The sequence below is a fragment of the Mobula birostris genome, chromosome 7 (genome assembly GCF_030028105.1).
Source record: "Mobula birostris isolate sMobBir1 chromosome 7, sMobBir1.hap1, whole genome shotgun sequence".
Taxonomy (NCBI): Eukaryota; Metazoa; Chordata; class Chondrichthyes; order Myliobatiformes; family Myliobatidae; genus Mobula; species Mobula birostris.
Genome location: NC_092376.1, coordinates 144,498,981 through 144,525,832, shown reverse-complemented (window position 1 = coordinate 144,525,832; position 26,852 = coordinate 144,498,981). Strand labels below are relative to the sequence as shown.

Sequence of the window (26,852 nt, the reverse complement as noted above, 5' to 3'; positions counted from 1 at the left end):
AGGGTTATTGTACAAGAAGCAATTACAGAGATGAGGGAGAAAGGCCATAAAGAGAAAATAATACTGAGAATTTTAAAATATGATGTTGTTCAATCAGGAATCGTCCAGCACATGGGTGAACAGAAATCAAAGCAAGAGCACAGCAAAGTTGTAGATAAATCAATTTTATGTAAAGTAGGGTCACATGGAGAATTGAACGTTGGCTGGTGTCTGACGGGGTTGTCATTCAAGAGTGACAAAAGCACAACTGATAAACTGGAGAGGCACATTCAGGTAGAGTTAGAAACAAATAGCATAGATATGTGATCTGAAGCTCAGCTTGGGGCCAAGAAGGATTGAGAACTGTATGGTGTAATCTGAAATAGTTACCAGGAGCAAGGGAATAGACCTGGTGGCAGTGACCAGAGGCAATGGTATTAGTCTTTCCAATATTTCAACAAAGGAGCTTCCTGCTCATCGGTTCTGGATGTCAGGCATGGGACCTGACGAAGCAGCAACGGTGAAGGCATCAGAACTGGTGGTCAGATAAAGCTGGATGTTTGCTAGTGTACGTGCAAACGTTTACTGATTTTTGAGGTGCTGTAACTGAGTAGCACCACGTAGATGAGAAATAAAAAGCCATGGGAATGGGACTCCAGTACTCAAGGAGATTACAGAAGTTTTTTTTTAGCTACAACTGGACAGATAAGAATGGAACCAAATGACAACATACCCACCCAGCTAACTGTTGATGGAGAACCATTCGAGGTAATTGGGGCAGTTAATTTGGGAATATTGATTTACTCTCTCACCTCCATTAATCTCTACAACTTGATTAATTCTTCCCATTGTCTTCTGTCAGAATCATTTTATCAAAGTTTCTTTGCCTGCTACCTCTTTCCTAAATTTCAAATGTCTTCTTAAAGCTCCACTCTTCAGCCTTGATTTAGGTTCCCTTCACTGCACTTACCATTTCCCTTTTCCATTCCAGTATTCCCGAACATCATTTCTCTTGTACTGTTAGGCATCTTTCTGTTTGAATATTGAAGTCAGAGGTGGTAAGAATTTCTTCCCTCAGTGTTTGAATTTTTGCATTTCTCCAGCTTGGAGAGCTCAAGAAGCAACATCATTAAATATATTGACAGAGATTGACGGGCATTAACATTGCAAGGCAGGTACGTGTATGGGGAATGAGTGCGAGGTGGTGTTGAGGCCAGCATTGGATTAGCCACGATCTTATTGAATTGTTCAGATTCAAATTTGTTTGTCATGTACATTGAAACATACAGTGAAATGTGTCAATTGCATTTACACCCAACACACCCAAGGATAAGCAGGGCAGCCTGCAAGAGTCACCACACATTCTGGCACTAACATAGCAAGCCCACAATGTTTAGCAGACTATCACAAGCACAACCAACAGCAGAATAGTACAAGTTACTAACCCGAAAACAAACCCATTTTCCACTCTCCTCTCACATAACACACAGGCCTCCAACCTAGGACAGGCTGCCTCCAGGCCCCAGACTCTCAGACGTGCAGATATTGGGCCTTCAACCTCCAGAAAGAGGGCACAATCCTTATATTCTTTTGGTATGCTTGCAGAATTTTATGGCAAAATCTTTGTGCTGGAGCTGTATAATGTATTTGTGGAATTAATTCCACAATATTCACATTAGGTCCTAAACAAAATTATTTTAAGGTTTTGAAACCAATAAATGGAGGAAGAATTGTCTGCAACATTTTTGAAGAATTTTAAGGAAAAAGCTATTAAATGTAATGTAACATTGGTAAAGATTGCAAAGCTCTTATGTAATATTTTCTGTACTTAGTTATTTCATAATTATTTATTTCATTCTCTCCCTTTTGACTTTCTCTCTAATCCTTGCTTTCTCAATTAGTCAGTATTTTTCTTGTCTTACTGCTGTACATTTCCGGGTGTTACTGGCATGTGATAATTATTCTGAATTCTTAGGGCAAAAGTTGTAGGATCCCTTAATTGACAGAATTACAGAGATTTTGCAGTTTCTGCCCATCGCTACCTTTGGATACATTAGGAGAACCCTTGTAAAACTAGGAATATTCTTTTTATATACTTGACATTTACTCAGTGCAGCAAGATTTAGGACTTTACTGTTTGCGTATGGTGGATGGAATTTTGAAGAAAATCTATTTGCTTGTGCACTTGAGTAATGATTATAGATGCCAATTCACGTTTGAGTGACTTGTGGAAGTGCTATCATATAATATATGATCACATGAGATTCGGAGACATCTGCAAATGTTACTACATTTGCTCTTGGATATGTACCTTAGCCTGAGGTTTCACATCTGCAGCTGCAGCGTGGAAAACATAGGCAAAGAAGGAAAGTTAACGGGGAAAGAACATGGAATGGAACAAGATTTCCTTAATGATCTCCAGTTATCCAATAACAGACTAAGAGCATTAAATAAGAACTGCAGAAATGTAAGTTGTAACTAAGTAATGTAGTCCTATATTGCAAAGCACTGGAGAGTCAGATTGATCTGGACGAGGAATGCAAAGGGTAGTATCTTTAGTGTGTTGGACATCTCTAGCATGAGATGTCTTTCATGAATGGGTCTTTCATAAGATATCTTCGCCCTATATGAACATATCTTCATATAAAAAAAGGATTTATTCATAGAAATGATAATAGGGAAGGGGGTACTCTGTATTCTTGCCTTGCATTTCTTTGCCTATTTCTAAATATTTCCTTTGATACTTTTGTTTCATTAATATTTCATTAATCACTTGTGATGAAGTGACTTGTATTCTAGTATTCGTTCTCTCACTTATCCTCTTTGATTGTTGTGTGAGAATTCCTTGACTCTTTCCTTTTGCTCCATATTCAGCCACCAATGGAAATGAGCTGTCTTTGCTTACAATACTAAGGCATCTAGAGATAGTTCACCCTTTTGTTATTCCTCTTCCAGCCCCATTCTCGTTCACTGCAGTTCTCACACTATCCCTGTTCTCCAAGCAATGTCAGGCCACATACCCACTTGATCTGCAGGAGTCCAGGTCTTTCTTTGTCCCATGTCAGAAGTCTTTCCCCTGTCATTCCTCCCCTAAACTCAACCTTAACCTCCATTCATGTCTTCTTTTCATCCAAAACCACTCGCCATCTCCCTGTGTCTTCAACCTTGAACTCCTGGAACGTCATCCTCTAGCCCCAAAGCCCAGGACCATCACAATCTCTGCCAAGGTTTGCTCGTCCATTCTTCCAATAGCCTTCGTCCACTACTATCTGCTGCAGCAGTTTTTCTCCACCTCATCCAGACTGTTTTCCCGAGCAGGTGTCAAATTCTGTGTCACTGGGAAGGTCACCAGTGCTCCTTTGTGGCAGCACCCCTTGGGACCAAATGGAAGAGGCTGCTATTTGGGGCCTTGTCAGACATTTCAGTGAAATCCTCACATGCTGCATGAGCCTCATTGATTCTCTTTGTTACCCTTGTTGTTTTTTAGTTTTCAAAGCTTTGGAATTGATTCCAATAATCTGCACACCACTGAAGTCAAATTAACTAGCCTGTCACAACAGGAATTCTGCAGATGCTGGAAACTCAAGCAACACACATCAAAGTTGCTGGTGAACGCAGCAGGCCAGGCAGCATCTCTAGGAAGAGGTACAGTCGACGTTTCAGGCCGAGACCCTTCGTCAGGAGTAGCCTGTAATTAGTTGGTTCACCTCTTCCTCAGTTTTTAAACAATGATACTATGTAAGCATTTCTTTAATCCCATAGGATCACTCCTGTAATCAGAAGTCTAAACATTTGACAGAAGGATGTTCTGGAAGTTGCTTTCAACAACTAAAGCTGTTATGACTTAATTTAATGAGGAAATATGATGTTATAGTCTAGAGCTGGTGTTCCCAACCTGGGATCCACGGATTTCTCAGTTATTGGTAGCAGTCCGTGACATAAAAAATGTTGGGAACCTCTGGTTTAGAGACTTACTTTTGTAACAAGTTGCACTTGGAATTTTGTGTGTGGTTTTGGTTGCCACACTATAGAAGGATGGGATTGCACTGGAGAAAGTGCAGAGGAGATTCACCAGGATATTTCCTAGATTGAACGACAGTTACGATGAGTGATTGGATAGACTGGGCTTATTTCCCCTGGAATGAAGGAAGCTGAGGGGTGACATAGGTGTCGTAGGTCAAAAAGTTTGTTTTTGTGCCAGTGACTCACATATCCCCTGCCCTGCTAAGGCATTGATAATGTCAACAATACGATTAGTGCTATCTTATGCTGCAATCACATTAATGAGCAGACAGCATGAAGCCCTGGGTGCTGTCTGCATGGGATTGAAAAGAAAAGATTTGGTTATGTATTACATCCCTGCACTCCTTTTGCAGCAATGTCTAATTTAGCCACCATGGCTGATGAAGAAGAGAGCGCAGTACACTGCAAATCACAAACATCCAACTATTCTGCTCTTGTGTGAATCTGATGCTGTGCATGCTCAAACTTAGCTGTTCATCATTTTGAATCTGGACTGAAATCTCATGCTTTTAAAATAATGAAACAAAGGTTTGCATTGGCTTTGTCATTTAGTATATGCATTTTTATTATGCTTTCCAGTGTCAGGCAGAAAAAGGACAGCCTTCCTCATAAACAGTGGGTGGGAGCAACCAGTCTGGTCAGATGCAAGCCCTGTACTGGGGTGCACCCCAGTTCTGTCTGTGGTTCCGACGGACACACTTACTCCTCTAAGGTAAAATGATTTCAATATTACACTGGTCATGCTGCTGTGAAAATAATTAAAATTATTTTGTTCTTTCTGTTTCTAATTTATGTGCAGTATGTTAAAAACAATGTGGGGGGGGAGGATGTTCTGACTGGCAGTAGTTGTTTAAGCAAAGATTTCTAATTAGCTCTGTTTCCAAACAAAATAATTTTTCATAAATTCTGATATGCATTTAAGAAGGAAAAAATGAAGTAGGCACAAAATACAAATTTAAAATGGACAAAAAGAATGTGATAAGTTCTATATCACACCGTCACTAGTTAATCTTTCATACAACAACAGCCTGTTTGAAGGTAGCAATGACGATCAAAATACGCTAAAAAAGCCATTTATCTTGTTTATTATTTAATTCATCTGATGTAATATTTTTTCATAAATGTTCTTCCTGTCTTGCTGAGGAATTCTTCTGCATCTGTAATGTTCAACTTTAATTGGATCGATCCAACTTTCCAGGTAGTGAGGAGTGATGTTAGAGAAAATTGGCCTCAAAGAAAGAATGCAAATGGATTATTTTTTTTTACATTCACTTATGGAAAAATATTTTATTCTGCTTTTATAATGACTTCCCTCAACACAAGGCAACCTTTTGGAACTTCAGTTTGTAAAATTTATTAGATCTTATGATATATTTGCATTTGATTTGGTTTAGAGTCTGTTGCATTTTATTGTATTTTAATTATTTTGAAAGTACACATAGCAACCTTCAGAATCTTTGCATAGGATATATAGAACAATTTGTACATAAAGATTGCTACCTGGTTTTCTGTTATTTTCTGTACATTTATACAACCTGCACTGTGTTTTTTTTAAAGAGCACTTGTTATTTCCTGAAGTGATTGTTTGGTCTTACTGTAGTGACATTTTGGCAAGCTATTCGTGCTTTGCATGTTTTTATGATATTAGCTATATTTAGTATTTAATAGAATGTAAAGTGTAACTGTTTATAGCCATGCAATATTGCTTCATTATTTCCAAAATCTATCAATTGTTGTCTTGCCAGGTTTTTTTCCCTAAGGATTTTTCCTATATTCTGTAATTTAGTTGAGACTTATGTGCTCCATATATTAACATCTACATAACAATATGTACATTTTACCATTAGAGTTGGATAACTCTACTGAATAAGAATATATTTCTCCAGTTTTCTTCAAGATATTGAAGTTTTTGGTTATTTTAATTTGTTTGAATAATCGTTTGCATTTAAGAATTTTTAGCCTCAAAGAAACTTCAAAAAATATTCTCTTCATCATCTTATGTGTGCAATAGAGAATCACTGAAATTTCCTGTGTGCAAGGAGCACTCAGCTACTAGCACCAATACCAAGACAAGTACAAATACTCCCAATACCTAACTCTCAGTCAATGACCTTGCAGGTTGAAGCTATTTAAGAGCATATCCAGGTATCTCTGAAATGTGATTAGGAATTGATGTCATCACTGCCATTTCAGGAAGAGCCCCACTTCTCTTTGTGTGAATTTATTTTTCTAAACTGATTTCTATCCTTCTAGTAATTAACTTAAACCTTTATTCCCCTGTTAGCAATTTCTTTCCTGTATAGCCCATCTAAATCTCCCATAACTATACACTTCATTAAATCTTTCCTCTAAGTTTGGATTCCAAAGGAAAAACAAGCAGCACTGTAGTTTGTGTATCCTCATAACAATACTCACTTACTACAAACTTGTACATCTTCTCTGCATACTCTCTAGTGCTGTCACAATCTTTCCTGTGCTGTGGTGATCAGGTCTATATACTCTTACTCCAGCTCTGGTCCAATTAGCATTTTATGCAATCCTAGCATCTCCTTCCTGCTTGCATCCTGCATCTCAGCCAGTAAAAATAAGTGATCTGAATGCTTTCTTAAATACCTTAACCATCATGCTACTTTCAGGGAATTGTGGGTGTGCACACTAACCTCCCGTTGCTCCTGTTCACCTATTAGAACATTACTATGTATGTTTTTGTTTGCCCCCTGAAAGTAATGCAGTTTGTTACCTTTGTACAAATCTGACCAGTCCATTGTTATCTTCCTGCAGCCATGCCACCAGTTTTAGTATCATCAACCAACAACTTGTTCATGTCCCCTACATTTCAGAAGTCATTGACAAATACGTATTTCTAAACATCCAGTGTTAAGGCCCACTGGGATTCCACTGGCCACAAGCTGAGCTTTCAAGGAACCCATATTCACTTGATCAGATAGAAAAACTCCAGTAGTCAGGCAACATCTGTGGACAAAGAACCAAGCTCTGTTTCATCCTGGCAGTAGAGGAGGCCATGGATTCACATGTTGGAATGGGAATGGGAAGTAGGATTGAAACGGGTGGCCACTGGGAGATCCCACTTTTTCTGGCGGACGGAACATCAGTGCTCGGTGAAACGGTCTTCCATCCTGCCCACAACAGACTCTCAGATGAAATGTCGCCTCACCTGAAAAGACTATTTGGGGCCTTGAATGGTAGTGAGGGAGGCAGTGTAGGTACATGTGTAGCATTTGTTCTACTTGCAAGGATAAATACCAGCAGGGGGACCATACATTTGTTCGTATGTACAGGTATGCACAAGTTTGGGCACCCCTGGTCAAAATTTCAATTACTGTGAATAGTTAAGTGAGTAGAAGATGAACTGATCTCCAAAAGTCGTAAAGTTAAAGATGAAACATTCTTTTCAACATTTTAAGCAAGATTAGTGTATTAATTTTGTTTTGTACAATTTTAGAGTGAAAAAAAGGAAAGGAGCACCATGCAAAAGTTCGGGCACCTGAAGAGATTTGAGCTCTCAGATAACTTTTACCAAGGTCTCCGACCTTAATTAGCTTGTTAGGACTATGGCTTGTCACAGTCATCGTTAGGAAAGGCCAGATGATGCAAATTTCAAAGCTTTATAAATACCCTGACTCCTCAAACCTTGTCCCAACAATCAGCAGCCATTGGCTCTTCTAAGCAGTTGCCTAGCACTCTGAAAATTAAAATAAATGATGCCCACAAAGCAGGAGAAGGCTATAAGAAGATAGAAAAGCGTTTTCAGGTAGCCGTTTCCTCAGTTCGTAATGTAATTAAGAAATGGCACTTAACAGGAACGGTGGAGGTCAAGTTGAGGTCTGGAAGACCAAGAAAACTTTCCGAGAGAACTGCTCGTAAGTTTGCTAGAAAAGCAAATCAAAACCCCTGTTTGACTGCAAAAGACCTTCAGGAAGATTTAGCAGACTCTGGAGTGGTGGTGCACTGTTCAACTGTGCAGCGACACCTGCACAAATATGATCTTTATGGAAGAGTCATCAGAAGAAAACCTTTCCTGCGTCCTCACCACGAAGTTCAGTGTCAGAAGTTTGCAAAGGAACATCTAAACAACCCTGATGCATTTTGGAAACAAGTCCTGTGGACTGATGAAGTTAAAATAGAACTTTTTGGCTGCAATGAGCAAAGGTATGTTTGGAGAAAAAAGGGTGCAGAATTTCATGAAAAGAACCCCTCTCCAACTGTTAAGCACGGGGGTGGATCGATCGTGCTCTGGGCTTGTGTTGCAGCCAGTGGCACGGAGAACATTTACTGGTAGAAGGAAGAATGAATTCAATTAAATACTAGCAAATTCTGGAAGCAAACATCACACCGTCTATAAAAAAGCTGAAGATGAAAAGAGAATGGCTTCTGCAACAGGATAATGATCCTAAACACGCCTCAAAATCCACAATGGGCTACCTCAAGAGGCGCAAACTGAAGGTTTTGCCATGGCCCTCACAGTCCCCTGACCTAAACATCATTGAAAATCTGTGGATAGACTTCAAAAGAGCAGTGCATGCAAGACGGCCCAAGAATCTCACAGAACTAGAAGCCTTTTTCAAGGAAGAATGGACGAAATCCCCCAAACAGGAATTGAAAGACTCTTAGCTGGCTACAGAAAATGTTTACAAGCTGTGATACTTGCCAAAGGGGGTGTTACTAAGTACTGACCATGCAGGGTGCCCAAACTTTTGTTTTGGGCTCTTTTCCTTTTTTGTTATTTTGAAACTGTAAAAGATAGAAATAAAAAGGTAATCTTGCTTAAAATATTAAAGGTATGTGTCATCTTTAACTTTATACCTTTTGGAAATCAGATCATCTTTTACTCACTTAGCTATTCACAATAACAGAAATTTTGACCAAGGTGCCCAAACTTTTGCATGCCACTGTATCCACTGTCACGTACCCCGTGACGGGAATAAGGAACCAGCAGAGATGGAAAATACTTTGGAGTCCAGTATTGCTATTAACTAATAATATTTATTAGTAATTACACAATACAGTAATATAAATGTGGATAAATCAAACAGGTTAGCAATGATTATATATAAGTAAGTAAATCAGTAAGTGTGGAAATATATGTGAAAAACCAAGCTTCTTCAAGTCTAGGGGTAAAAAGATACAGTCTTACGATGATGAGTAAAGTTCAGTTCAGTTCGTGGTATTGAGTGGAGTAGTGATGGAGAGAGAGAGAGGGAGAGATTTGAGTCTTCAGGTAAGCTGACGCTGTCGATCTTCTCGTTGTCCTCTGAAATCCTTTAAAAGTCACTGACTGTGACCCAGGCAAGGGTGGACACATGGACAACTCCCCACTGGTCACTGCCTTTTCTTTTCACTGCAAGAGCCAATGATCGATCTGTCTGATCGATCCTCCAAAAACCCACTTTTTCTGCGGGCACAACAAAGCTCATTCAATCCAAAACCTGTGTCGGAGGTCTATCATCTGCCCTTCTATTTTATCTTCCCATGCTGAGCATCAACTGTCACTCAAATAACTCCTCCTTCCTCTCTCTGTGTAAGAAATGCAAGCAGGTGATGTCCTTGAGAAGTATCAACACGCTGCCGGAAAATCATGACATCAAGTGTCCATCAAATAACGCCCTCGGTCACCATAGCAACTTACGAGCTGCTCGGTGCTGTCTCCAACTCAGCAGAAATCCAAAAGTTAGCCAGTTCTTTCTCGTGCCTTAAACTGACAGTCCAACAGTTAGTCTTTGTCTCTCTCTCTTTCAAAACAACATATTGGTGTTAAATAACTCTCTCTCTCTCTCTCTCTCTCTCTCTCTCTCTCTCTCTCTCTTTTCAAAAGCACAGTTCATAGGGGTAACTGAGCGCAGTTCATAGGGGTAATTCGGGACCCCGTCACACCTCTGTATGCACAGTCAGATGACAATAAACTTGAACTTGAACTACAAGCTGCTGTTCTTCTTGTTTGCACTTGAACTCACCCTGGCAGCCAAGATAATTAATGGCCATATATCTGGAATCAAGTTGACCCCTGAAAGTTAAAAGGAGCCTCATTAAAAATAGTTTACAGAAAGCATCTCTGTTACTGTTTATGTAGATAAGAATCTTAATGTAAGGTGTTATGCTTTGTAACTTCAAAACATTAAACTAATTTAAAGGAAAACAAGAGAGGCAAGAAATATGAATCTTAGTTTATTCTTCATTTTAAGCAATCTAATCATGTGATAGCATGATGATGTACACAATTCATGTTTTTATACATTTAACCCATAATGAATTATTTAAAGGAACAAGAATACTTAATCAAACAATATACCTACAAGACTACTCAAATATTACTGAAATATTAAATACAGCACTCCTCTCTGCTTAGCTATAAACTCCAATTTAATAGAGAATGGTTCTCAACAAATACACATTATACTATATAATGCAACTACTATTCAGACATCCACAGTGTATTTAAATTTAAATTGTCCTATTCAGGCCTAAAGATGATCCTTTTTGATTCTTTGATCATTGCTTCTCTCCTTTTCAAATTCCTATCTTTATTTTTTTCTCCTTCCTTTTTCTTCTAGTTTCTTATGAGTATCTCTGAATATTCTAATTTCTTGAGAAATTGGGTCTCGTTTAATCTTCTATTTCCATAGAATTTATGTCAGCTGCCTCCTTCTTTTCCTTTTTCTTTCCAGGATGTTCATCTTGATCTTGGGAAGGTCCATTTAGTCCACTGGAGTATTCTCTTATTAATCCTGCTATTGCTCCCGATCTCTCCTCTTGGTTTCCTCATCTGTAACATCATCTGACAAATCCTCTGTTTTTGTTCCTCCATTGACTCCTTTCCTTTTGGCCTTCCATTCATCCAGCTGGGCTTTGATCTCTGCATCTATTTTTACAAGCAGCTTTTTGTCTCCCACTTGAAGTTCATGCAATAACCTTAATGCACGCAGAGTAAATTCTGGTTCTTTATGCTCACAAAAGCCAAATGCTTGTAGCATTCCTGAAGCTCCTTGAACTCTCTTCCAGCTTAAAATCAAGCCATGTTTCACAAGTAACTGCCTCATTAACATATCAGAAGCTTTCTCAGTTATGTTGCCTACAAAATATGTTGTAGTCGGACCACTGCTTTTGCTACTTTCTTGCTTCCACTGAGTAGCATGGTGCTTCCTTGGTCAAATATGTTTTCCAACCAGAGGCACAGAGGTTGGCACCAGCACTGGTATGCAGAATGGAGACAGTTGTGGAATGATCCAGTACCTTTCTTAATTCCCTTTCAGTTGACTTTATTGCAGGAGGTGTGGCATACAAATAGTGGACGGATCTCCAATCAAGTTGTAGTTGTCTCAGCCACTCACGTCCTAGCAATGCTGGTCCTCCTATTTTTACCACATATAAGCCCAATGTGGTTTGTTGGTGGTTGTACTTCACTGTTACAGATGTCATTTCCACAGAAGTTATCTTTTTTCTAGTATAATTTCTTAGTTGGATATCTGTAGCCTTCAGTTTAGTATCATTGAAATACCGGTCAAGCGTATTTTGTGCAGTGTCTAATTCCATTTTAATTGATTTGCCGTTCACTTCTGGTGTAAGCCATATTGCTTGTCTATTGTTAGTTTTCACATTGTAAATCTAAGGCTGCTCAGTCCTGTGTCACTCTCATCATCATCATCATCATCTTCATCATCATTATCATCGTCATATTTTCATCAGCAGCATGCAGATTTATGCTGTTTTTGAAACTACAACTTGACCATTTATCTTTTTCTCTTCCCTGTGCAGACCATTCAGTTTTTGTCTGCCTGACATACCCTTTGTATGTGTCTTACTTCGTTGCATTTTTGGGTAAGTTTCGCCTTTAAAGCTGCATTGGTCTGTTGTATGTGAGCCTGTGCCTCAACAGTAGCAATTTGTTCGGCCAGCCCAGTTTCTTATAGACATTACAATTTTGTTCATGCTCACTTACATTCCTGCCTGCAGCTCCATTACGTCAGTCTGTGGTTTCCGTTGATTTCAACCACTCTCATAAGTGTAAGCTATGCTTCAGTTAGGAGACATTTTTGAATGCTTTCCTGTAAGATTCCACAAACTAAATGATCTCGCACTGCCCCATGAAGACCATTACTAAACTGATAGTGCTCAATCTCTTCAATTCAGCCATGTACAGTGAAATGGACTCCCTTTTGATGCCGCTTATGAAAGCTAAAGTGTTCTGCAATCAACGGTGGCTTTGGTTCTAAATGCTCCATCATTGCTTTCACAATATCAGCAAAGCTCATTTCTGCTGGTCAGTGAACCCCCGAGCAATCAAGTGTGATTATCTTTCCAAAGTAGCCAGCCATCTCTGATTATTTTCACCCAGTACTCAGTTTATGAAACACTGAATTCTTCCATTTTCTGCCTTTTTTAAAACTCAGTTATGTCTTCCCTTCTGAAGAACATGTGCTATGCTGCTTTTTTAACTCAGTATTTCTTTGCTGTGCTTCAACGAGTCGGTAGTCCTGTTTGTTTTGAAAATACATTATCACCGCTGTTATGTTTTGTAACTTCAAAGCATTAAACTAATTCAGAGGGAAACAAGAGAGCCGAGAGATGCAAGTCTTAAGTTTGTTCTTTACTTTAAACGAGGCACGCGCACTTATCTCGCGGTAGCGAGATGACATGTGCAGTTCATGTATTTATACGTATAATCTGTAATGAATTATTTAGGAGAACAAGAATGGTTAAACAATATATGTATAAGATTACTCGTATATTACTGAAATATTAAATGCACAACATAATGACCCCATGTAACTTCAGTTTAAGTTAGACCTTGGATCTTGGCAGTTGTAGGGATGACTTACAACAGACTGAAAAGTTTGAGCATATAGACATTAAGAAAGAGGATGTGCTGGAGCTTTTGGAAAGCATCAAGTTGGATAAGTCACCAGGACTGGATGAGATATGCCCCAGGCTACTGTGGAAGGTGAGGGAGAAGATTACTGAGCCTCTAGCAATGATCGTTGCATCATCAATGGGGATGGGAGAGGTTCCAGAGGATTGGAAGGTTGCAGATGTTGTTTGCTTATTCAAGAAAGGGAGTAGAGATAGCCCAGGAAATTATAGACCAGTGAGTCTTACTTCAGTGGTTGGTAAGTTGATGGAGAAGATCCTGAGAGGTGGGATTTATGAACATTTGGAGGGACATAATATGATTATGAATAGTCAGCATGGCTTTGTCAAAGGCAGGTTGTGCCTTACAAGCTTGACTGAATTTCTTGAGGATGTGACTAAACACATTGATGAAAGTAGAGCAGTAGATGTAGTGTATATGGATTTCAGCAAGGCAGTTGATAATGTACCCCATGCAGGGCTTACTGAGAAAGTAAGGAGGCATGGGATCCAAGGGGACCTTGCTTTGTGGATCCAGAGTTGGCTTGCCCACAAAAGGCAAAGAGTGGTTGTAGATGGGTCATATTCTGCATGAAGGTCGGTGACCAGTGGTGTACTTCAGGGATCTGTTCTGGGACCCCTTCTTTTTGTGATTTTTATAAATGACCTGGATGAGGAAGTGGAGGGATGGGTTAGTAAATTTGCTGCTGACACAAACGTTGGGTGTGTTGTGGATAGTGCGGAGGGCTGTAAAGTTTACAGCGGGACATCGATAGGATGCAAAACTGGCCTAAGAAGTGGCAGATGGAGTTCAACCCAGATAAGTGTGAGGTGGTTCATTTTGGTAGGTCAAATATGATGGCAGAATATAGAATTAATGGTAAGACTTTAGGCGGTGTGGAGGATCAGAGGAATCATGGGGTCTGAGTCCATAGGACACTCAAGTCTGCTGCACAGGTTGACTGTGTGGTTAAGAAGGCATATGGTACATTGGCCTTCATCAACCATGGGACTGAGTTCAAGAGCTGAGAGGTAATATTACAGCTTTATAGGAATCTGGTCAGACCTCACTTGGAGTACTGTGCTCAGTTCTGGTTACCTCACTACAGGAATGATTTGGAAACTATAGAAAGGGTGCAGAGGAGATTTACAAGGATGTTGCCTGGATTGGAGAGCATGCCCTATGAGAATGGGTTGAGTGAACTTGGCCTTTTCCCCTTGGAGCAATGGAGGATGAGAGGTGACCTGATAGAGGTGTTGATCGTGTGGATAGTTAGAGGCTTTTTCCCAGGGCTGAAATGGCTAACGTGAGGGGGCACAGTTCAAAGGTGCTTGGAAGTAGGTACAGAGGAGATGGCAGGGGCAAGTTTTTTATGCAGAGGATGGTGAGTGCATGGAATGGACTTCCAGTGGCGCTGGTGGAGGCGGATATGATAGGGTCTTTTAAGAGACTCCTAGTTAGGTATATGGAGCTTGGAAAAATAGAGGGCTATGGGTAACCCGAATTAATTTCTAAAATATGTACATGTTCGGCCCAGCATCTTGGGCTGAAGGGCTCGTATTGTGCTGTAGGTTTTCTATGTTTCTATGTAAGTATTCTTTGACTCACATGGCCTAAGAAAAATTTGGCATTAGGTTTGCAATCATAGCCCGAGAGAGCTTAGATGGAGAGATCAGTATAGGAAACAGAAAAATATTAACACAGTCCCTCATTTGAAGCTTGGGTCCATTGCTGCAGCACAGATATGTCTTCATTTGTCTGCAAGATATCATTTCCAAAGAGGTTTGAAAGAAGAACTCGAGCCTATGATGCTGGATTGTGCTGGAGGTTCAAATCTGCTGGCTTCAGCTGCTTCAGTGGGTGTAATTTCTGACCATTGAAGTCCAGAAATTCTGACAGATGTGCAAGGTTGAACCTGCCACTTATCTTCAGTGGCTAGATGCAACTCAACAGAAACCAAACAGATTGTAGATTAGGATGCAAAGGAGAAGCTGAGAATCTTTTTTTTAAGTAAATTTTGCTTTAGTTTAATGTTTTGTATTAATTATTTTATTTTACTTAATCATATTTAACATTTTTGTTTCCATTGTAACGTGTGAATGTCAGAGGTACTTTAAAAAACATTCTGATTCATACTTTTAACCATTAGCTGATCAGTGACTCCCACCTATGATAGCTGTAAGGGATAGAGTTGCAACTCCAAGCTGCCCTGCCTTAGGCAGATGTGTCTCTGGGTCCCTGCTGCATAACCACAAGGCCAGTGTGAAAGGCCATATACAGGTAGTCAGAAAGTGTGAAAGTGGCTGTGATTCCAGGTAGGAGAGGAGAGGGCACTGGCAACTATAACCAGGCCAAAACAAGAGTGTAAGTGTGTACACCAGAATTAAGGTATATAACTTTCACAATTTTAATTAAGTTTATCAGTTGAGTAAAGGAATAATAACCAAAATCTCCAGATTTGAGGGATATATACCAAAATAGAAGAAATAACATTAAAATATATCATCTGTTCAATACTTTGAAGTCATGAACAATTTACATAATTTGAAGAAATACCACAGCATTTTTGTACTGTTCAGGCACCCAGTGCAATCAATCATGGATAGATAGAGCAAATGCAAACAAACATAAAATGTGAATTCAGAACCATTTGGAAGTGTATTTGTTGAAAGGAATTATGTACCTTCCGTATTAGCATAGAGAAAAAAATGAGAGAAATATTAACTATTCCTTATGGGCAAATAAAGTTTAAATGCTCTGCGTTAACAGGGAAAGTAATGAGAATAGGCAAAATTAGATGAGTTAGAATGACATTCGGCCCTGGTTTGCATACTGACACAGCTGGGACACAACATCCATGGTCAAGTCTGACCAATGGAGGGCCTCAGATTGACAATTAGATTTCTTTCAGTGAAATATTTTTTTAAATTTAAAAATATAAAGGATTAAGGAATTTTATCATGTCTGTCGATTTTAAAAATTGGACAAGATTGTTTTCACTTTTTCTCCTAGGTATTAACATGTTACTACATCAATAAGAATAATGTACACACATGACCTGGTCACTTGAATAGCTTCAGATAATGTCACATTGTAATGCCAGCTGGCCTTTACACAAAATCCCATTAATAATACATCACACCATGTAGTATGTTTTCAGTTCAATGTTCATCCATATCTGTACAGAGGCTTTGTGGTTCTGATTATAAACTAGAACAGGAACCAGGTAGGCAAATACACAAGAAACGATAAAGTACTGTGACAATGACTAAGAGTGACACCTGAGGCCTAATAAAAGTAGAAATGTATTTTTTATCTGCCAAGGTCAGCAAGGGGCGAGTGAGAAGGGGTAAGTTGACCAGGGAGTCAGGGATGGAGTGACCCCTGCAGAAGGTGGTAAAGGGTGGGAAGAGATGTGGCAGGATCTTGTTGCAGCTGGCAGAAGTGACAGAGAATGTTAAGCTGATATGGAGTCCATTAAGATAAAAGGTGAGGACTCTTCTATTTGGAGAGAGGGAATGAGAGTAGAAATAAAGACATGAGGGAAATGCAAGAAATAGAAAGGAGACCACTCTTCCTGAGAAAGGAGGATATTTCAGATATCCTGAAATGAAAGACTTCATTTGGAGAACAGATGCAGTGGAGATAGAAAACCTGAGAGAAAGGTGGCATTCTTACAAGAGACATGATGGCAACAGACTTGTATTGGTAAGCTGTAGGACTCAATAGGTTTTTGTAAATGTCAGTGGGTAGTTTGTCTGCTGTGAATGAGATAGACAGATCCAGAAAAGGAGGAGAGATGTCATAAATTTTCCAAGTGAATATGAGAGCAGAGTTAGGGGGAAAAGGTTATGAAATTGATGAGTTCTGTGAAGAGGCAGGAAGCAGCACCAATTCAATAACTGATGTAATGGAGAAAGAGTTAGGGTGTGTTATCAGATAAGGTTTGGAGCAAGGACTGTCCCACATGGCCAATGAAAAGACAGGCATAGCTGCGGCCGAAGTGAGTACCCATGGCTACATCTTTGATTTGTTGTAAGTGAGGTGAGTCCAGAGAGAAGTTGTTTACTGTAGCAGTAAAGTTCTGTTGGGGAGATGAGAGGGTTGGTAGAGGGAAGCTGATTGGATCTTTGTTACAGAAAGAAGGAAAGAATGTTTGCACTTTCCTCATGGGGGTGTATGAACATTGGATTTATTTGTAGAATTGCTGGACTTTCCATACTTCAGGAAATTTGACCTAACATGTCCATGTACAGTTGAGTCTGGGCTTAGACTCAGAGTTATCCATTAATAGATGCACATAACCAATTTATGATAACACTAGTTACAATATAAGGTGGAGTGTGTGGTAATTCTAAACTGACATGCATAAGAATGTTTTCTTGCAAACAGTGGTGTCCCTGGAATTCCCTACCATGGAGGTTTGTGGAGGCCAGATATTGAAGATATGTAAATTCATTTTTAAAGATTATGGAGTTCAGGGCTGTGCACGGAGTTCTGTGCAACTAGCACAGAAAAAGACTTGAGGCAGAGTTAGATTAGCAATGATTATATTGAATGGTGGGGCAGACTTGAGGAGCCAGATGCCTATTCTTGTTCGTGTTTTCTTGTGTTTGTGTTAATGTAGGGTCATGAAGGTTTTTGTCAGTAATTTGAAAAGCCAAGATGTCCAGGTCATCAAGAATGTATCCTCATTGATACAAACAGTAACATTTGATAGTGCTGGAGGAAGATACTCACAGGTTTCAGAAGTCAAAAGTGCAGCTAATGTGGAATAAGTACGTAGTTTTACGGTGGATTCAGAAACCAGGAACAAAGGGAAACGTGTTTGAGGGAAGATAGCTGTTCTGCTGAATGTGAAAAAGGATGAATGACAGTGAGCTTTGATCCTTCCTCAGGACTTTACCAAACTGGTCAAAGTTTCTGCTGAATTTGGCCACAACAATGCCCCCTTCACAAGTTACTGCTCAAAAGGAAGTCCCAGCTCTGAGGTAAAGAGCGATGAGCTAACAATTGCTAACATGTTCTACACCCCCATCTCTAGTGGAAGAAACTATTCAGATTGAGTAAGGTTCTAACTATCATTTTCAGAGTTACTTGAGCTCAGAAGCTTTTGATTTTCTGGTGTTTAACTCTGACAATGACCCATTAAGCATTGGTGGCAGTTTTGGATTAACAACAGCCATTCTGACACCTACACGATTAGCCATTTTTCTGTTGCACTTGCTTTTTTTCCCTGGAATGCTGCACTTGACAGAATGCCACCGTGAATGGTCTGTCACAGCTATCTTATCAGGAGGCAGGTAATAACTCGGAAAAATGAACTTCACAGTTATGGGTTGTTGATCATTGTCCAGTGATATACAATGATATCGGCTTATTTCTCTGAGGCAGGTATTGAACTGGAACAAGTTGTAATGCAGTTGTATATTTAAAGTGAAGGTTGATCAGTTCTTGATTAGTTAGGGTGTCAGATTACAGGAAGAAGTCAGGAGAATGAAGTTGAGAGGAAAGTTTAGATTAGATTAGATTAGATTCAACTTTATTGTCATTGTGCCGAGTACAGATACAAAGCCAATGAAATGCAGTTAGCGTCTAACCAGAAATGCAAAGAATAGTGTTATTTACAAAATAACTGGAAATAAAAAGTAAGTGCTGCAGCACACAAATACAAGAGTACTGAGACAGTACAATACGATGCAATACTGCTTAGCGCTGTGATGTGAGGTTCAGCAGGGTCACAGCCTCAAGGAAGAAGCTCTTCCTGTGCCTGCTGGTGCAGAAGCGGAGGCTCCTGTAGCACCTACCGGATGGGAGGAGAGTAAAAAGTCCATGGTTAGGGTAAGATGCATCCCTGATAATGCTTTTCACCCTGCCCAGGCAGCGTTTATGGTAGATGTTCTCAATGGTGGGCAATCAGGTGCCAATGATCCGCTGGGCAGTTTTCACCACATGTTGGAGTGCTTTGCGGTCTGATATGGGACAATTGCCATACCACACTGAGATGTAGTTGGTGAGTATGCTCTCAATGGTACAACAGTAAAAGTCCGTCAGTATCCTGGGATAGAGGTGAGCCTTCTTGATGCTCCACAGGAAATAAAGGCGCTGTTGCGTCTTTTTGATCAGGATGGAGGAGTTCAGGGACCAGGTGAGATCCTCAGAAATGTGGACACTAAGGAATTTGAAGCTTGATACATGCTCCACTACAGCTCTGTTGATGTAGATGGGGACGTTAGTGTGTCTCCTAGCATGCCTGGAGTCCACAATGATCTCCTTGGTCTTCTGGGTGTTAAGGGCCAGGTTGTTGTAGGTCCCTGTAGGCCGTCTCGTCATCCCCTCTGATCAGGCCAACCACCATGGTGTCGTCTGCGAACTTGATTATGGAGTTAGAACCATGCACAGGAACACAGTCATAGGTGAAAAGGGAGTACAGAAGAGGGCTCAGCACACAGCCTTGAGGCATGCTGGTGTTCAGGGTTAGAGTGGAGGAGGATAGGTTGTCTAACTTAACTGATTGGGGTCTGTTAGTCAGAAAGTCCAAGGTCTAATTGCAGAGGGATGAGCTGATACCAAGCTGGTAAAGTTTGGTGATCAACATGGAGGGGATCACAGTTCTGAATACTGAACTAAAGTCAATGAACAGCATTCTGACATAAGAGTTGGGGCTGTCCAGGTGGGTCAGGGCAGAGTGAAGTGCTGTGGAGATGGTGTCCTCTGTTGACCTGTTGGTGCGATAGGCAAATTGATGCAGGTCCAGAGTAGTGGGCAGACAGGATTTCAGATGTCTCTCAAAGCACTTTGCAATGCTGGGGGTGAGTGCAACTGGGGGGAAGTCATTCAGGCCCGTGGCAGTGGAATACTTCGGCACTGGCACGATGGTGGTGATCTTGAAGCTTGTGGGGACAACTGCCTGGGTCAGGGACAGATTAAAAATGTCCGTGAAGACCCCGGCCAACTGCCCTGCACAAACTCTGAGCACACGGCCAGGAATTCCATCCGGACCAGCTGCCTTCCGTACATTCACCCTGCTCAGGGTGGCGCAAACATCGGAGGTGGAAAGTGAGAGAGGCAGTTCACCAGGTGGGAGATCCGCTTTGAGGGTGACCTCCTTGTTCTCTCGGTCAAAGCAAGCGCAGAAGTAATTGAGCTCATCAGGGAGGGAAGCAGAGCTGGAAGGGGACACAGTACTAGGTGGTTTGAAGTCTGTAATGACCTGTATGCCATGCCACATGGGGTCCGAGGAGTTGAAATGCTCCTCGATTCTCTGTTTGTATATGTGCTTAGCCTGAGAGATTCCCCTCCTCAGGTTGGCCCTGGCTGAGCTATAAGCCTCCCGGTCTCCAGACCTGAAGGCTGAACCTCTGGCTTTGAGCAGGAGGCGAACTTCTCTGTTCATCCATGGTTTCTGACTGGGGAAAACTTTTATTTGTTTTTGTGATGTCCCTCTATCTACACACTTGTTGATGTGCTCAAGGACAGGGTTGTCAAACAGGGCTCAAATCAGCTCTGGTAGAGTAGACCCAATGGGCAATTGGCCTAATTTTGTTCCTATCTCATATGGTCTTACGGTCTTAATTGGATGCTTCAAGAGAAGATAACATTAGCTATGGGTCAACTGCAGCAGTGCTGCAGCACAGATTATATGATACACCCACTTCTGAACATGAAACAGGCCAGGAGTTACAGGAAAACAGGAGTAGCTGATGCACCAGAAGTGGACACTTCAGTGATGGAAGCTGAGGAGATTCCATTCATAAAAAAGCTATGGATTGATTTAATATGTCCACAAGTACTCCAGAACATACTAACCAATTATATAACTTCATACGTGGAAACAGTTGATGGTTTGTAGGGTTTATTTATTTTTGGAAAGGAAAGGTATGTGTTATCTGTGAGTATCAAAGTACAGGTTTCCCCCGCCATCCGAAGGTAGAGTGTTCCTATCAAACGGTTCATAAGCTGGAATGTCGTAAAGCAAAGAAACAATTACCATTTTTTTATATGGGAAAAATTTGTGAGCGTTTGCAGACCCAAAAAATAACTTACCAAATCATGCCAAATAACACAAAAAACCTAAAATAACAGTAACATATAGTCAAAGCAGGAATGATATGATAAATAAACAGCCTATATAAAGTAGAAATACTTTTCTACAATCATAGCCACACTGTTCTCCATAGCGAAAATCTCACACAAGTGCTCTTGGCAGAAACACGGCACAAGCGCTCTCAACAGAAACACTCTCTCCAGTAACCTTTAAGCTATGAAACTGCCAAATCATACCAAATAATGCACAAAAGTACACAGCCTATATAAAGTAGAAATAATGTATGCACAGTGTAGTACAACTTACCGGAATTGGGAAGACAACACCGAGCACACTGATGATGGTGTGTTAGGCTGAGTCGTTGGAGGGTGGGGTGGTGCAGTGGTCCCCACCCTCTGGGCAGCAAACTGATACTGATCCACGGAGAATGCAGTGATACAGCGGTAGTCAGGATGTACCCAGCACATCTTTAAGAAAAAAGCCGAAATAAACAAGCTAATTAATTAGGTGCTGCCCGGCACATAAATGTCAGCCCAGATCAGAGGTGACGCAATCGGCAATCACCTCTGATCTAGGCCGACATTTACGTGCCAGGCGGCACCTAATTAATTAGCTTGTTTATTTCGGCTTTTTTCTTAAAGATGTGCTGGGTGCGTACCGACTACCGCTGTATTCTCCGTGGCCCGGGGGTTGGGGTGGTGGGACACTGAGGTGTCATCTCATCGTCGTCTGTTTCCATCAGGCCAGGCAGGTCATCTCCTTCTATGTCTGCCTGCCTCGATGTCGAAGATGGAGTTTCATCATCTGCTGTGGCTGATGTGGAAGGCTTGAAAAACAACAGTATGCTTGACTGCTTAGCCTCGCGTATTTTTCTATCATCTCATGCAGTTGCTTCACGTTTTGCTCCTGGACAACTTCACTTTCCGTCCGTTCTCTACTGCATTCAGTTTCGATTGTTATCCTTTCCTCTCCCAATTGCATCAGCTCTTCATCTATCAGTTCTTGGTCATGGGATGCCAAAACCTCTTCAATATCATCTTTGTCAACTTCCACAAGCCAATCTCACTTTGTCCTTACTTCGTTCACCACGATCGAAACGCTTAATTATGTCTAGTTTTGTGCTAAGTGTAACACCCTTACAAGCTCTTTCAGGCTTTTCTGACACCTTAGAACTCATCTTGCTAACAGATGCTCAAAGTAAATCGACATAAAGCACAGATGCTCACAGGCATGTGTTTAAGCAATGCCAGCTTGAATGCAGTTCCGGGGGAGGAGCTTGGCTGCTTGGGGCGCGGGGTGCCTTTTTTTGCGCACTGCCTTTTCTCGTAACAGTGAAAACACCTTCTGTTAGCGAAAACAAGTAACTAATGTAGGTCTTTTGTAACAGCAAGGTTTTGTAAAGCGAACATTCGAAAAGCGGGGGACACCTGTACTTCTAATAATTGACTATATCACGTAGTATGATCTTGATACATAGTTGTACTAGATTTTGCAATTTAGTTGAGAGACGCTAGCACATTCTGTTCTGGGTGGCTTTGCAGATCTGACAGCCTTTGCAAAATCCTCTGCAATCTACCACTTGCAATGAACTATCACTTACCATTCAGTTTGTATTGGAATCTGTTTTTCCAACCACCGCTTAATGGCTCTACAACCACGCTGTAGATTTTGCTTATAGTCTTCCATGTAAGTGTCAACTCTATGAGTCAACTGCTTGGCTTGATGAGGAAACAACATAGTAGCCAAAACTTAGATGCTGTCATATGGGTGCAGGCTGGATATGATCTTAATACACTGAAATTAATCTCAAGTCTTTGAACCATTTTTAGGATGTGAAACCTCTTTGGATCATTTATCAATCTCTTAGAGTTTAGCTAGTTCAAAGACTTGTCTCAAAGGATCCATCATCTTTCCTCTGTGTCTTCACTTGCTTGGTCGTTATTAGGGCAAATTGAAACATGGCTGCCAACCCTATAGTCTCAGCATTGTCATCATTACTTAAATCACTAGAGGCCATTGTAGAATCCATGTCATGCCCATCCTACTATTCCTCCGAGTTGAGATGGAGGCACTGCTTCTGATTAATATCCGATATAGGGGATGTGTCATCCCTAGGGGAAGGGCCAGTGTCAAGGCTGCTCCTTTGAGGTCCCTGCTGTGCTCTTTGATACTGCTTCAGTTTGTCACTGAGCTCCTCAGAGTGCATTTCAATCTGCTTACACTTATTCGCTTGTTTTCTCACTGGCTCAGTTAATACACAGATTTTCTCTTTAGAGTTTTTACTGTCTTTATCATACCAAATTCATAATTTGTCACAGTTTTCTATTTCCTTTTACACTTGTTCAGCTAACACATTATATTTTTCATCATACTGATCATCTAGCTGAACACGTTCTCTCTCTCTTAACTGCGATACGACTGCTAGCATCTATCCAGTTTTTTTTTCCTTTCACATTCTCTTGATCTTACCCCATGCCTTCTTAAAATCATCTAGCAGCCAAATTCCATTAGACTCAACATTAAGGATATATTTCATTCTGATTTCTGTATTAATCTTAACAAGTTGGGCTACTTTGTTTAAATAAGAATACAACCTTTCAGTCATCTGTTCACACATAACTATGGGAGGTTCAGTTCCTTCTTTTTCTGTAGTAGATTTCGCTCATTTTGCCATGGTGTTAAATTGCCTTCTGCTGCACATAGAGCACTTAGTTGCTCATATCACTAAGTTACAACTGAAATTAAAATCCGTTTCACTAGATTGCCACCAAAATTCACACAAGCAGCACATAGCTGACCTGCTCTTCAAGATTGCATTACACCTTATCAAACTTTAATTTATAGACTGTGCCAATTGACCAACACTGGTATACTTTTAACCTCACTAAAATAGAGCAAAGTAGAGCAGTCCTGTCATTCTTAAACTTCTTTTAAATGTTTGGAGTAAAAATCAGGTGCTTCTCTGAAGATTAGGAAAGTGAAAAGGAAGGTCTTGTTGAATATACACACTGAAACTTTCCCCTTCATCTGGGATTCTTCTACATCCTTAAATCTTTGCAATAATCCTGCCAACTATGCCAAGTTGTTGAACCTGGTAATGTTTTGATCCAGAAGGCTCTTCAAAAGTTAAGAATGAGGCATTATTGTTGTTTTATTAGTTTATAACAGTAACCAGCTTACTCTTCTATGGAGAAGGGAGATAACAGGAAGTGAACAAAGAAAGAAAAACCGCAAAGTAGTCATGCTCTTCTTATACTAACAACCAGCTCAGCCTAGACAGATGAAGGACATTTATTGATAAGAAGTAACATATGAAACAGTCAGGTTCCGTGGCATAATACAGACTGCAGAAAAACTTGTAGAAAAGTATAGAATTAGTCAAACTACAATTACTGGAAATTCCCTGAACAATTACACACAAAAAGGTGATAATATAAAAACATAAGCAAGCATAAAGAAAGTTAAATTACAAGAAAAATAACGCTTCAACATACTTCTTTTGAATTGCTGTTGCTTGCAAAAATATAAAGAAGGTTACAAACACTAAAATTACTGTAAGTATGGTGAAGTCCAGCCAGAGTGGATCTGACTAAAGAATCTGAAGCAACTTTAGCACCTATTGGATAGACAGGGTTAAAATCCCTTACAGAATATAAATCCTCACAATTGAATCAGACTTGGCTTTTCAAAGTGGATAGATTTTCGCAGTTCTGAAAAATTTCTGCTGCTCTGAGAATATGCATACTTTTCAAAGTTCAGCTGACTGACGGCTAATTAAGTATAAAAAATTATTGTCAACACCATTCGTTTACTCACTTGAAATCACTGAATTTGAAAATGTTAAAAGATCCAAAGTTCATCTGTTTTCAGATTATTTGTCAAATTGAAAGCTGTGCAGCTGCCTTCTAAATGTGTATGAAGTACATAATGGGTACTTGGAGACTTGAGTTATTGCTGTCACAAATCAAATTGGCTTTTGGCCACTTTTTATCATCCTAAATATCTTGCATATCTGTAGGATTCAAATGGCTCTTAGCTTCCGATTGTCTCTTCTTATTTGAGAGTTAAATGCACATTGAATTTCTTGTCATTAGAAATGTCCATCACAAATTGTTTTGCTGATAATAATAATAATTCTCATGCTGTTAAGGCTTTAGTGATGTCTACAGAAAACTTGACAAGAACTATTTTAGTTCTGTCCATGCACCTGTGGGAATGAGACATAACTGTGTATTTGGTAATTTTAAAGAAGGTTACTGTAAATCAATTCCTTGATTAAAACAGCTAACTCAGAGCTTGTTCACACCTAACGAAAAATGCGTTAAATCATTATGGGATAAATGTCATTGTGAGTTGGTTATAGCTGTCAGATTCTTAGATCCTTTTGCAGGTTGAATGATAGGGTCCACATCACTAATATTTTGCTGTCTTTTCAAGGATCAACTTGATTTAACATATACACTTAAGTGTACAAAGAACTTATAGCAACAAAAAACAACACAACAATTCCAAAGAACAATAAATAAGAAAGTGGGAAGTTAAAGTATGGATTTGAAGTAAAATATGTAGAAATACATAAATATCAGTGTGAATTTACAATGTAAATAGCATTATACAAAATTGCTTTACAGTACATTCCAGTGACTCGGGTAATAGATAGAGTGTGTGGTGGGGAGGCCAATTAGAATGATTGATCAGATTAACTGTATAAGGGAAGAAACCTTTAAGATGGCATGAAGTTTTATCTTAATAGCTCTATAACACTTTCCGGAGGGAACTTTTGGAAAAGGCATTTTGTAGGGTGGATAGTGTCTGCAATGATTGTTCCTGCGGCTTCTTTGTGCTGGCACATACAAATCCTGCAGTGATGGTAGGTTGTAGCCAATGACCTTTTCTGCTGACCTGACAGTTCACTGTAGTTTATGTATACTGTGAGAGGATACTACACCAAACCAGACATTAATGGCTGATGTGAGGATGCTCTTTATCATGGCAGTGTAGAATTGCACTAGTATGTTCAGGGGAAGATAGAATTTCGCCAACAGCCACAGAGGACTGTCCTCTCCTGAACCTGAATTTTAATGAAGGGGATATGGTTCTCCCACATGAAATCCTGAGAAATAATGATGCCCAGGAACTTGAAGGTTGAAGCAGTGCTAACTATAGAGTTGTAGATGATGAGTTGGTGAAGGGGAGACACATCTCTCCTGAGGTCTATTTATCACCACTCTTTTGAGGGCATTCATCTCCAAGATTTTGTGATTGTACCACGACACTAGCATGTTTACTTCCTGGTGGTACTTGGATCCGTTGCCTCTGATAATTGCTCCAATGACGGTGGAGTCATCGCAAACTTTTTCAGTTTAACGGATGAATCACTGCAGATGCAATTATTGGTGACTAGAGAAAATAGGGGAGGGGAGAGACCACACCCCTGTAGCATGCCAGTAGTGTCTGAGTTGGGATGCGGAGATGTGCTTGCTCAGACTCACATAACGTCTCTTGTCAGAGAGGAAGTTTGTGATCCACCTGCAGATCGGGCCTGGTACATTAAGTTCAGAAAACTTCTCTTGCAAAATCTCAAGATGGTGGTATTGAAGCTAAACTAAAATTGACAAAGAGATTCCCGACATATGTACCAGGTGCTATTGTATGAAGTCCAAACTGAGGTTAATTGCATTATCTTCAGACCTACTAGTTCTATAGGCAAGCTGCAGTAGACCTAGAAAAAAAATGAGTTATGAATTTGAGAAATGCCATGACCAAAGTCTTCATTATGACTGATGAGAGTACAGCTGGCCTGTATTCATTGAGTCCAATGATGTTTGATTTTTTTTTGGGGACTAGAATAATGACAGATTTCTTGAAACATGTTGGACCAGTGCATAGTTTGAGAGACTGATTGACAATGTCTGAGAAAACTCTAGGCAGCTGATTAGC

The 26,852-nt window shown here is 40.2% G+C and overlaps 1 protein-coding gene across 2 annotated transcripts in view; it reads left to right on the top strand.

Annotated features, from left to right (window-relative positions):
• The window catches only part of spock1 (SPARC (osteonectin), cwcv and kazal like domains proteoglycan 1), a 502,072-nt gene that overhangs the window by 369,921 nt on the left and 105,299 nt on the right, over positions 1-26,852 (top strand). For both annotated transcript variants that reach the window (XM_072263863.1, XM_072263862.1), the window contains exon 5: positions 4,582-4,714. In XM_072263863.1, coding sequence (XP_072119964.1) covers positions 4,582-4,714 — 133 coding nt within the window. The remainder of the gene's footprint in view (positions 1-4,581; positions 4,715-26,852) is intronic.